This window comes from Bombina bombina, chromosome 1 (assembly GCF_027579735.1).
Source record: "Bombina bombina isolate aBomBom1 chromosome 1, aBomBom1.pri, whole genome shotgun sequence".
Taxonomy (NCBI): Eukaryota; Metazoa; Chordata; class Amphibia; order Anura; family Bombinatoridae; genus Bombina; species Bombina bombina.
In genome coordinates this window covers 1,336,103,850-1,336,117,792 of record NC_069499.1, presented here as the reverse complement: position 1 = coordinate 1,336,117,792, position 13,943 = coordinate 1,336,103,850, and the positions used below count along the sequence as shown (strand labels likewise).

Sequence of the window (13,943 nt, the reverse complement as noted above, 5' to 3'; positions counted from 1 at the left end):
GTTTTGTGCAACTTTTATGTTTTGGGAAACAGTTAACCAGAGCTCTGAAGTTGCAGTAATCATTCTAGCGTAAATCGCAATTGCGCTCAAGCGATCACATTTACTTTCAACTTGTAATGCCAGCGTTAAGCACGACAAGCGCAAACCCTCGTGATAAACCCCTTATTGCTTGGGCACAAACGTTTGCGCTCCACTCCTAATCTGGCCCTATATGTTTTATTTATAACTTCCCTATTGGACTCTGTCTTTATGGTATATTGCCATCATAATGTTAACGTTTATCACTAATTAATGACTTTTACTACAAGTAATTATTCAATACCATTTTTTGCTCAGCCTCCTAAATACACTTAGATTATAAAACCTACAAGACAGCTAATGAATTACTATTATGTCATTATATTAAATCATAGGCACTAAAATTGTGCAGGTAGTAGAGTCCCCTTTCTTCTGCAAAGTTTCTTCTAAAAAAATGAAAATCTTGAACACTTACAGTTAATTTTCTACCACCAGAATCTCATTCTAGCAACCATATTCAAACCTTCTTATGAGCATTCTGGTATGCAAAATACTAGTATGCAGAAGTTTTACTACAATGAACCTGTCTAGGAACCTATCCTATTTTATTTTTGTCCCTGGAAAGGTTCCCTCCATGAGATTTGGAGGGCTGCATCTGAGCTGGGGCATTTGTGACACAAGTAAATGCGAAGGAGCAGCAGGTGAGGCTGTGCATGCAGCAAGTACTCTGCTTGATCACTCAAATTAGGTCTAGGCAGGGACTCTTTGCTGCACCTTCTCTGAGTGATGGATGTTTAAATTGCCACAAATCAGAAAAAACAAACAAACAATTACAAGCAGCTCCTCCACACTAGGTAAGGAGCTGTGCTGATTTGTTGTAAAATTGGAGGGATTACTTGGCTACTACTGTAGATCATTTTTTGTTTGCAATATTTAGTCTGACAGTAATCTTCATATTTTAGCACTCGTCTGTATCGTCTGCAGCTTACTGATTTTAGCATGAGTTTAAAAACACACCATTTCCTAAACACAGTGCAAAAATATGAAAATTGCTGTCAGACTATATAATACAAAAATCCATTTGCCCCCAACAGCTCACGCAGTCCGGAGATGTTCATAATCACACAGTAAGATCTTTGAAAAAGAAGGCATCTAAGCTAAGGATCCAGACAATTTTTGATTCAGACCCTGGACAGCACTTGTTTATTGGTGCTGTCAATCAGCAAGGACAACCCAGCTTGTGAACCAAAAATGTGCCTGCTTCTAAACTTACATTCTTGCTTTTCAAATAAAGATAGCAATAGAATAAAGAAAAATTGATAATAGGAGTAAATTAGAAAGTTGCTTAAAATTGCATGCTCTATCTGAATTATGAAAGAAAAAAATTGGGTTTAGTGTCCCTTTAACCCCTTAATGACCACAGCACTTTTCCATTTTCTGTCCGTTTGGGACCAAGGCTATTTTTACATTTCTGCGGTGTTTGTGTTTAGCTGTAATTTTCCTCTTAATCATTTACTGTACCCACACATATTATATACCGTTTTTCTCGCCATTAAATGGACTTTCTAAAGATACCATTATTTTCATCATATCTTATAATTTACTATAAAAAAAAATTATAAAATATGAGGAAAAAATTGAAAAAAACACACTTTTTCTAACTATGACCCCCAAAATCTGTTACACATCTACAACTACCAAAAAACACCCGTGCTAAATAGTTTCTAAATTTTGTCCTGAGTTTAGAAATACCCAATGTTTACATGTTCTTTGCTTTTTTTGTAAGTTATAGGGCCATAAATACAAGTAGCACTTTGCTATTTCCAAACCATTATTTTTCAAAATTAGCGCTAGTCACATTAGAACACTAATATCTTTCAGGAATCTCTGAATATCCATTGACATGTATATATTTTTTTTTAGTAGACATCCCAAAGTATTCATCTAGGCCCATTTTGGTATATTTCATGCCACCATTTCACCGCCAAATGCGATTAAATACAAAAAATCGTTCACTTTTTTACTAATTTTTTCACAAACTTTTGCTCTATCTGAATCATGAAATAAAAAATGTGGGTTCAGTGTCCCTTTAAGCTGAGCCCAGCAATAGGGTAATATATAAGGAAGTGATAATATTTAAGACATTTAAAAATAATTGATTAGGAGGTGGTTTATGTTTCATTATAACTTTACTGCAATAGTGCAAGAATGCTTCTATTTTTATGGTCTTTAGGAAGAATTAATGACTGTTAACAGTAAAAGTTTTGTAAATATATGTGCACATGTATACTGTGTTTAAATTAGACACATAAATAACTTTTGACTAGTGATGCAGACTGTTTTATGTTTACTGGTAAAACATCTTTAGAAAAGGAATTATTTTTATTCTTTGCATATTGCTTTACTTTGTGCAACATCTCTTCCTATGACGTCCCTTACTGTGATATCACTGAATATGAAAAATTATTGCAAATGATGAAATTCAAAGTTGGCAGGCTTGCGCTTTCAATGGTTGGGCAATGTCTGCATTTTCAATACTGTTTTGTCTAAGGAGCTTTACTTTTCATTAAAATGGTATACATACATTTTTGTATTGCTGTGTTAGTAGCCATCTACTGACTAGACAGCCATATAAAATGCTATCTCTTGTGCCCAACATTTGGTGTGTGGGTATATAACCCTCCACTGGCTAGACAGCGATATGAAAAAAAAATTATAACAACAAAATAATAAATAAATATATATATATATTTGTATTATTTAAATATAAATAATTCTGGAATATTGTTATTATTATTGAATGGGTTCACACATTATTTGTCTGCCTAATTTTGATGCTGTTTTGTAACAATAACCATTTGCCAAGAATGTGTTCCAGAGACGTACAGTATATTGTCAATATTATGGGGTTAGGTGTAAGAGCTTGGTGCCATAATAAAAAGCTATGGATAAGTCTAAATTATACTGTTACTATCAAATGGGTGTGTTTTGATCACATAACTAAGTGGGCGGAGCAATTAAACAGTAGGTCATCAATACTCCGGCATCCTGCTTGCTCTGCTGCAAAGTGTCCCTTGAAAGTTTTCTGAAATGCTGAAAACTATGCACTTTCACAGATCAGTCATATTGTCCACTTTTTACAGCTGTACACTTTGATTGGAGTTAGTGTGCAGGATACATCATGTGAGCTTTACATTTTTGCATTTTTTTACACAGTTTTACAATTACACAAAATATATTTTAAAAAAGCCCTCAACAATAATATAGAGCAATGCAGCCACTGCAAAAATATACAGCTCCTGCCTTGTATCATGCACCCTAACCTGAAGTACATTATACAGCTGTAAAAAAAGTGGACAATATTACTGAGTGTGCACAGCTTATGACACAAGCTATTAGAATACCTGAGCTCCAAGATGGCAGCCCCCAGTACAAAGAGGCGGAGCTTCAGTATCTGGCACCTTTAAGCTATTAAAACAGGAGAACTGATTTGTAAAGAGCTGCAGGAACAGGATGAAATACAACAATATAGTGAGTAGTAATATTAACTTTAGTATCTATTCTGTATCTTCAATTTTTTTTGTCTTATGTGCTTTCTTCTGACTTCTCTCTATACAGAATATAAACGAGCTCGTCACGAGATCAAGAAAAAGTCCTCAGACACACTGAAGCTGCAGAAGAAGGCCCGTAAAGGTTTGCAATTCATGTTCTTTTAAAATTATGGGGGGGGGGGGGGGGGGAGACATCAATCGCAAAATATAATTTTCCATGAAAAGTTAATTATACATAGTAATTCTATTATACTTTCATTGTTTATTTTGCCCATATTTCTTGTAATTTAGTGCTTAAAATGTGGGTTTAAAGTGACAGTAAACACCTTGAGATTTTTATATAAAATGTTTACTTATGTATTATAAAGCAACTTTGTCATATACCTTAAAGGACCAGTCAATACAGTAGATTTGCATAATCAACAAATGCATAAGACAACAATGCAATAGCACTTAGTCTGAACTTCAAATGAGTAGTATATTTTTAAAAAATAAATTGCAAAGTTATGTATATTTCCACTCTCCCTGTATCATGTGACAGCCATCAGCCAATCACAAATGCATATATGTATATGCTGTGAATTCTTGCACATGCTCAGTAGGAGCTGGTGACTCAAAAAATGTAAATATTAAAAGACTGTGCACATTTTGTTAATGGAAGTAAATTGGAAAGCTGTTTAAAATGACATGCTGTATCTGAATCATGAAGTTTAATTGTGACTTGAGTGTCCCTCTTTTCATGTAATTTTGACTGGAAATTCAATTTGCAGATTTTGCAAGGCCAATCATGCTACATAGCTGTCTCTAGTTCACTTTACTAGATAACAACAGCAAATCAATATCGTTTATACTAACATAATGACCATGTCTAGTCTTGTTATGTGCAGATTCAAACCTTGATTGGCTCCTCTGAATAAGGCAAATGTTGGGTGGAATGGAATTTGACTATTGAAAAAAATTGCAACAAACAAGATATTAATTTGTTTAGACTTGGCTAAAATATTGTTCTCTACTGAGATAACAACATGTCTTAGAATTACAAGATGTTTACTGTCCTTTTAATCGTGGTTTTAGCACCAGAGAGAGTTGAAGGGGATCTTGTTAGAACCCTGCCCTGTAATATTCTACAGTTGCTCATGTGTGTATGTCCCTAACTAGCCACAGCAATGGAAATAGATAAACATCATTTAAAAAGCTTTCTAATGAGCAGACAAGATTTTTTTATAAATACAAATGAAAATTTCATATTGAATATTCTAGGACATTTGTTTCCCCTAATATATTTGTACCCTGCACTATTCGTTTTTCGATTAGTTTAAAAATGAATCTAAATGTTTTGAAGCTACAGGTTAAAAGTTCACCTGTAGCAAGTGTAAAATACTTACCTTAATGCGATCAGGAGAGCGCGCTAACCCAATCCTCTTGCCTGAATTTTGGGCTCGCTAATAGGAGGCTTAGCGCGTTCGGCTTCAGGATCCAGGACCTGCACTAAATTTAGTGCAGGGCCTGGGTGCCGAGCATGCTTAGTCTCCTGTTAGCACAACGGGGTTAGTGCATTCTCCAGATAGCGTTAAGATAAGTATTTTACCCTTTAAAAGTAATTTAAAGGAAATGAATAAATACTGACGAATTTCGTCAATATTGTTTCGTTTTCTTTCAATTTCGTTGGTGCATTCATTTGTATATACGTTTTCGTTTACGAAAATGAATATCCGATTTTCAGTACGAATGTACATTAGTCTGAAAACTAATGCACATCCTAATGAGCATGTCAGCATTTTTAAATATCTATGGTATCAAACACAAAGCAAAAGCTATGCTATTTAAAGAAAGGTCATTTGAATAATTAATCATTTGTAAAAATGTGAGTTATAATGTTGTTCAGATGACGTACAGTAATATACTGTTTGAACATACAGTAGCAGTGACAAACTACCGAGGATAGAAAGTCGCTGGTGTGTTTATACTGCCACCACATGGCCAGTTTCATTAAAACAGCCATGAACAGTATCAAAGAAATGAAGTGGAACCTTAACAGACCCTCTCACTGCCTTTAAAGGGGCATTACAGTCAGCTTTTTAATATATTTGTAGGCTAAATGAGCAATAAGCACTGAATTACAAAAAAAGCCTGCATATAAATGTTTGTATGTACAAAGTAAAGCATTTACAATGTATACAATTATGTGATAACAAACCACTTGAATTGTGTGTTAAGTATGTTTCTCATATATCTCGCGATTGAGATCAATTAGAAGTAGCTTTAAATACATTTGTGCACTGCTCTAAGCAATCACTGCCTTAAGCGATTTGCAGCATTTTTAAGGATATGAGCTTGAGTCTCTGTAGAGAGTGTGTAAGAAGCTCAATTTTTAGAGATATTTTATAGAAAAAGCAGGAATGTTTATTAAATTATAATTTTATTTTCATAAATTAAATTAATTTATGGCAAATTACATTTTAAATGGAATGTCTCTTTAACGAGATTATAGTGATAGTCGTGCTGCCTTTTCTTAACAGGCTACACGGTTGTGCTGCAGTATCTTGCTCTCTGTACAGAATTGCAGACCTGCTGTAACACTTTGCTTATGTGGGATGCGGTTGTACCAATGCGAATTAAACAATGTAGAACACTAACTTTTCTTTCATGTAATTAGCAAGAGTCCATGAGCTAGTGACGTATGGGATATACATTCCTACCAGGAGGGGCAAAGTTTCCCAAACCTCAAAATGCCTATAAATACACCCCTCACCACACCCACAATTCAGTTTTACAAACTTTGCCTCCGATGGAGGTGGTGAAGTAAGTTTGTGCTAGATTCTACGTTGATATGCGCTCCGCAGCAAGTTGGAGCCCGGTTTTCCTCTCAGCGTGCAGTGAATGTCAGAGGGATGTGAGGAGAGTATTGCCTATTTGAATGCAGTGATCTCCTTCTACGGGGTCTATTTCATAGGTTCTCTGTTATCGGTCGTAGAGATTCATCTCTTACCTCCCTTTTCAGATCGACGATATACTCTTATATATACCATTACCTCTGCTGATTCTCGTTTCAGTACTGGTTTGGCTTTCTACAAACATGTAGATGAGTGTCCTGGGGTAAGTAAATCTTATTTTCTGTGACACTCCAAGCTATGGTTGGGCACTTTATTTATAAAGTTCTAAATATATGTATTCAAACATTTATTTGCCTTGACTCAGAATGTTCAACTTTCCTTATTTTCAGACAGTCAGTTTCATATTTGGGATAATGCATTTGATTCATTCATTTTTTTCTTACCTTCAAAAATTTGACTCTTCCCTGTGGGCTGTTAGGCTCGCGGGGGCTGAAAATGCTTCATTTCTCTTGTTAAGTGTATCCAGTCCACGGATTATCCATTACTTATGGGATATTAACTCCTCCCCAACAGGAAGTGCAAGAGGATTCACCCAGCAGAGCTGCTATATAGCTCCTCCCCTAACTGCCATTACCAGTCATTCTCTTGCACCCAACGACTAGATAGGATGTGTGAGAGGACTATGGTGATTATATTTAGTTTTATACCTTCAATCAAAAGTTTGTTATTTTATAATAGCACCGGAGTGTGTTATTCCTTCTCTGGTAGAATTTGAAGAAGAATCTACCTGAGTTTTTACTATGATTTTAGCCGGTGTAGTTAAGATCATATTGCTGTTTCTCGGCCATCTGAGGAGAGGTAAACTTCAGATCAGGGGACAGCGGGCAGATTAATCTGCAAAGAGGTATGTAGCAGCTTATTATTTTCTGACAATGGAATTGATGAGAAAATTCTGCCATACCGATATAATGTAAACTCACCAGATGCTGCTACTGCATTTAAGGCTATCAGGCTGTCATGTATGTATATTTTACACTTCAGTATTCTGAGAATGGCACTTCACTGGAATTATACTGTGTGCATAAGACTTTAGCCTAATTTGCAGGGACTGGCAACAGGCTCTTTAATAACACTTAATTTATGTTAAACTTTTTTTGCTGGCATGTAAAATCGTTTCATTTTCTGAGGTACTGGGTGAATAAAATGTTTTGGGCATTATTTTTTCCACTTGGCAGTTGTTTTATTTAATTTATGACAGTTTACTGATCTCTCTCACTGTTGTGTGTGAGGGGGAGGTTAAAAAAAAAAAAATTCAGTCAGAAGCTCATTGTATTTCCTGCATGATCCGGTTCATCTCTACAGAACTCAGGGGTCTTCAAAACTTGTTTTGAGGGAGGTAATCATTCACAGCAGAGCTGTGAGATTGTAGTTGACTGTGATAAAAAAACGTTTATTTCTGTAACCTTTTTTTCTGCTATCAGGGTTAGTTATCCTTCGCTAATGGGAACAAGCCTTTGCTAAAATTGTGTTTTTTACAAAGATTTGATGCTATAACCTTTCAGTTTATTAACTTTCAACTGTCATAACTCTTTCTGTGCTTCTTATAGGCACAGTACGTTTTCATATTATAGTAAATTACTTGAAAAGTATTTCCAAGTTGCTAGTTTATTTGCTAGTGTGTTAAACATGTCTGATTCAGAGGAAGACATCTGTGCTATATGTGCTAATGCCAAAGTGGAGCCCAATAGAAATTTATGTACTAACTGTATTGATGCTACTTTAATAAAAGTCAATCTGTACAAATTGAACACATTTCACCAAACAACGAGGGGAGAGTTATGCCGACTAACTCGCCTCACGTGTCAGTACCTGCATCTCCCGCTCGGGGGGTGCGTGATATTGTGGCGCCGAGTACATCTGGGCGGCCATTACAAATCACATTACAGGATATGGCTACTGTTATGACTGAAGTTTTGGCTAAATTACCAGAACTAAGAGGTAAGCGTGATCACTCTGGGGTGAGAACAGAGTGCGCTGATAATGTTAGGGCCATGTCAGATACTGCGTCACAACTTGCAGAACATGAGGACGGAGAGCTTCATTCTGCGGCTGACGGTTCTGATCCAAACAGATTGGATTCAGATATTTCAAATTTTAAATTTAAGCTGGAAAACCTCCGTGTATTACTAGGGGAGGTGTTAGCGGCTCTGAATGATTGTAACACAGTTGCAATACCAGAAAAAATGTGTAGGTTGGATAAATATTTTGCGGTACCATCGAGTACTGACGTTTTTCCTATACCTAAGAGACTTACTGAAATTGTTACTAAGGAGTGGGATAGACCCGGTGTGCCGTTCTCACCCCCTCCGATATTTAGAAAGATGTTTCCAATAGACACCACCACACAGGACTTATGGCAAACGATCCCTAAAGTGGAGGGAGCAGTTTCTACTTTAGCTAAGCGTACCACTATCCCGGTGGAGGATAGCTGTGCCTTTTCAGATCCAATGGATAAAAAGTTAGAGGGTTACCTTAAGAAAATGTTTGTTCAACAAGGTTTTATATTGCAACCCCTTGCATGCATTGCGCCTGTCACGGCTGCAGCAGCATTTTGGTTTGAGTCTCTGGAAGGGACACTTGAATCAGCTCCATTAGATGAGATTACACACAGGCTTAAAGATCTTAAGTTAGCTAACTCATTTATTTCAGATGCCGTAGTACATTTAACTAAGCTTACGGCTAAGAATTCCGGATTCGCCATTCAGGCGCGCAGAGCACTGTGGCTAAAATCCTGGTCAGCTGACGTTACTTCTAAGTCTAAATTTCTTAATATACCTTTCAAAGGGCAGACCTTATTCGGGCCCGGATTGAAAGAAATTATCGCTGACATTACAGGAGGTAAAGGCCATGCCCTGCCTCAAGACAGAGCCAAACCTAAGGCTAGACAATCTAATTTTCGTTCCTTTCGGAATTTCAAAGCAGGAGCAGCATCAACTTCCTCTGCTCCAAAACAAGAAGGATCTATTGCTCGCTACAGACAAGGCTGGAGACCTAACCAGTCCTGGAACAAGGGCAAGCAGGCCAGGAAACCTGCTGGTGCCCCTAAAACAGCATGAATTGAGGGCCCCCGATCTGGGAATGGATCTAGTGGGGGGCAGACTTTCTCTCTTCGCCCAGGCTTGGGCAAGAGATGTCCAGGATCCCTGGGCGCTAGAGATAATATCTCAGGGATACCTTCTGGACTTCAAATACTCTCCCCCAAGAGAGAGATTTCATCTGTCAAGGTTGTCAACAAACCAAATAAAGAAAGAGGCGTTTCTACGCTGCGTACAAGAGCTTTTATTAATGGGAGTAATCCATCCAGTTCCACGGTCGGAACAGGGACAAGGGTTTTACTCAAATCTGTTTGTGGTTCCCAAAAAAGAGGGAACTTTCAGGCCAATCCTGGATTTAAAGATCCTAAACAAATTCCTAAGAGTTCCATCGTTCAAAATGGAGACTATTCGGACAATTTTACCCATGATCCAAAAGGGTCAGTACATGACCACAGTGGATTTAAAGGATGCTTACCTTCACATACCGATTCACAAAGATCATTACCGGTATCTAAGGTTTGCCTTTCTAGACAGGCATTACCAGTTTGTAGCTCTTCCATTCGGATTGGCTACGGCTCCGAGAATCTTCACAAAGGTTCTGGGTGCTCTTCTGGCGGTACTAAGACCGCGAGGAATTGCGGTAGCTCCGTACCTAGACGACATTCTGATACAAGCTTCAAGCTTTCAAACTGCCAAGTCTCATACAGAGTTAGTACTGGCATTTCTAAGGTCGCATGGATGGAAGGTGAACGAAAAGAAGAGTTCTCTCTTTCCACTCACAAGAGTTCCCTTCTTGGGGACTCTTATAGATTCTGTAGAAATGAAGATTTACCTGACAGAAGACAGGTTAACAAAGCTTCAAAATGCATGCCGTGTCCTTCATTCCATTCAACACCCGTCAGTAGCTCAATGCATGGAGGTGATCGGCTTAATGGTAGCAGCAATGGACATAGTACCCTTTGCACGCCTACATCTCAGACCGCTGCAATTGTGCATGCTAAGTCAGTGGAATGGGGATTACTCAGACTTGTCCCCTACTCTGAATCTGGATCAAGAGACCAGAAATTCTCTTCTATGGTGGCTTTCTCGGCCACATCTGTCCAGGGGGATGCCATTCAGCAGGCCGGACTGGAGAATTGTAACAACAGACGCCAGCCTACTAGGTTGGGGCGCTGTCTGGAATTCTCTGAAGGCTCAGGGACAATGGAATCAGGAGGAGAGTCTCCTACCAATAAACATTCTGGAATTGAGAGCAGTTCTCAATGCCCTTCTGGCTTGGCCCCAGTTAACAACTCGGGGGTTCATCAGGTTTCAGTCGGACAACATCACGACTGTAGCTTACATCAACCATCAGGGAGGGACAAGAAGCTCCCTAGCAATGATGGAAGTATCAAAGATAATTCGCTGGGCAGAGTCTCACTCTTGCCACCTGTCAGCAATCCACATCCCGGGAGTGGAGAACTGGGAGGCGGATTTCTTAAGTCGTCAGACTTTTCATCCGGGGGAGTGGGAACTTCATCCGGAGGTCTTTGCCCAAATACTTCGACGTTGGGGCAAACCAGAGATAGATCTCATGGCGTCTCGACAGAACGCCAAGCTTCCTCGTTACGGGTCCAGATCCAGGGATCCGGGAGCGGTTCTGATAGATGCTTTGACAGCACCTTGGACCTTCGGGATGGCTTATGTGATTGATTGCCAGAATCAAACAGGAGAGAGCATCAGTGATTCTAATAGCGCCTGCATGGCCACGCAGGACTTGGTATGCAGATCTAGTGGACATGTCATCCTGTCCACCTTGGTCGCTACCTCTGAAACAGGACCTTCTGATCCAGGGTCCCTTCAAACATCAAAATCTAATTTCTCTGAAGCTGACTGCTTGGAAATTGAACGCTTGATTTTATCAAAACGTGGTTTTTCTGAGTCAGTTATTGATACCTTAATACAGGCTAGGAAGCCTGTTAGCAGAAAGATTTACCATAAGATATGGCGCAAATACTTATATTGGTGCGAATCCAAGAGTTACTCATGGAGTAAGGTTAGGATTCCGAGGATATTGTCTTTTCTACAAGAAGGTTTAGAAAAGGGTTTATCCGCTAGTTCCTTAAAGGGACAGATTTCAGCTCTGTCCATTCTTTTACACAAACGTCTGTCAGAAGTTCCGGACGTTCAAGCTTTTTGTCAGGCTTTAGCTAGGATCAAGCCTGTGTTTAAAACTGTTGCTCCACCATGGAGTTTGAACTTAGTTCTTAATGTTTTACAGGGGGTTCCGTTTGAACCCCTTCATTCCATTGATATCAAGTTGTTATCTTGGAAAGTTCTGTTTTTAATGGCGATTTCCTCGGCTCGAAGAGTCTCTGAGTTATCTGCCTTACATTGTGATTCTCCTTATCTGATTTTTCATTCAGACAAGGTAGTTCTGCGTACTAAACCTGGGTTCCTACCTAAGGTGGTCACTAACAGGAATATCAATCAAGAGATTGTGGTTCCATCTTTGTGTCCTAATCCTTCTTCGAAAAAGGAACGTCTGCTACACAATCTAGATGTAGTCTGTGCCCTGAAATTTTATCTACAGGCAACTAAGGATTTTCGACAAACGTCTTCCCTGTTTGTCGTTTATTCTGGTCAGAGGAGAGGTCAAAAAGCTTCGGCTACCCCTCTCTCCTTTTGGCTTCGTAGCATAATACGGTTAGCCTATGAGACTGCTGGACAGCAGCCTCCTGAAAGAATTACAGCACATTCTACTAGAGCTGTGGCTTCCACTTGGGCCTTTAAGAATGAGGCTTCTGTTGAACAGATTTGCAAGGCTGCAACTTGGTCTTCTCTTCATACTTTTTCCAAATTTTACAAATTTGACACTTTTGCTTCTTCGGAGGCTGTTTTTGGGAGAAAGGTTCTTCAGGCAGTGGTTCCTTCCGTATAAAGAGCCTGCCTGTCCCTCCCGTCATCCGTGTACTTTAGCTTTGGTATTGGTATCCCATAAGTAATGGATGATCCGTGGACTGGATACACTTAACAAGAGAAAACATAATTTATGCTTACCTGATAAATTTATTTCTCTTGTAGTGTATCCAGTCCACGGCCCGCCCTGTCACTTTAAGGCAGGTAATTTTTCCGTTAAACTACAGTCACCACTGCACCCTATGGTTTTCCTTTCTCTGCATGTTTTCGGTCGAATGACTGGTAATGGCAGTTAGGGGAGGAGCTATATAGCAGCTCTGCTGGGTGAATCCTCTTGCACTTCCTGTTGGGGAGGAGTTAATATCCCATAAGTAATGGATGATCCGTGGACTGGATACACTACAAGAGAAATAAATTTATCAGGTAAGCATAAATTATGTTTTTATTGCGTCATTCTTGGCGCGGACTTTTTTGGCGCAAAAAATTCGTTTCCGTTTCCGGCGTCATACGTGTCGCCGGAAGTTGCGTCATTTTTTGACGTTATTTTGCGCCAAAAATGTCGGCGTTCCGGATGTGGCGTCATTTTGGCGCAAAAAAAGCATTTAGGCGCCAAATAATGTGGGCGTCTTATTGGCGCGAAAAATATGGGCGTCGCTTTTGTCTCCACATTATTTAAGTCTCATTTTTCATTGCTTCTGGTTGCTAGAAGCTTGTTCTTTGGCATTTTTTTTCCATTCCTGAAACTGTCATTTAAGGAATTTGATCAATTTTGCTTTATATATATGTTGTTTTTTCTCTTACATATTGCAAGATGTCTCACGTTGCATCTGAGCCAGAAGATACTACAGGAAAATCGCTGTCTAGTGCTGGATCTACCAAAGCTAAGTGTATCTGCTGTAAACTTTTGGTAGCTATTCCTCCAGCTGTTGTTTGTATTGATTGTCATGACAAACTTGTTAAAGCAGATAATATTTCCTTTAGTAAAGTACCATTGCCTGTTGCAGTTCCTTCAACATCTAAGGTGCAGAATGTTCCTGATAATATAAGAGATTTTGTTTCAGAATCCATAAAGAAGGCTATGTCTGTTATTTCTCCTTCTAGTAAACGTAAAAAATCTTTTAAAACTTTTCTCCCTACAGATGAATTTTTAAATGAACATCATCATTCTGATTCTGATGACTCTTCTGGTTCAGAGGATTCTGTCTCAGAGGTTGATGCTGATAAATCTTCATATTTATTTAAAATGGAATTTATTCGTTCTTTACTTAAAGAAGTACTAATTGCTTTAGAAATAGAGGATTCTTAAGGATCCTTTAGATAGGAAAATTGAATCCTTTCTAAGAAAAGCTTATCTGTGTTCAGGTAATCTTCTTAGACCTGCTATATCTTTGGCTGATGTTGCTGCAGCTTCAACTTTCTGGTTGGAAACTTTAGCGCAACAAGTAACACATCATGATTCTCATGATATTATTATTCTTCTACAGCATGCTAATAATTTTATCTCCTGAGATTCTCTTTTCTGGACAAGCATTACCAGTTTGTGGCTC

General features: G+C 38.6%; 1 protein-coding gene across 3 annotated transcripts in view; it reads left to right on the top strand.

Moving 5' to 3' along the window:
- MTSS2 (MTSS I-BAR domain containing 2) overlaps positions 1-13,943 on the top strand; it is a 251,462-nt gene that overhangs the window by 150,730 nt on the left and 86,789 nt on the right. For all 3 annotated transcript variants that reach the window (XM_053702330.1, XM_053702322.1, XM_053702313.1), the window contains exon 6: positions 3,637-3,711. In XM_053702330.1, the coding sequence (XP_053558305.1) occupies positions 3,637-3,711 (75 nt within the window). The remainder of the gene's footprint in view (positions 1-3,636; positions 3,712-13,943) is intronic.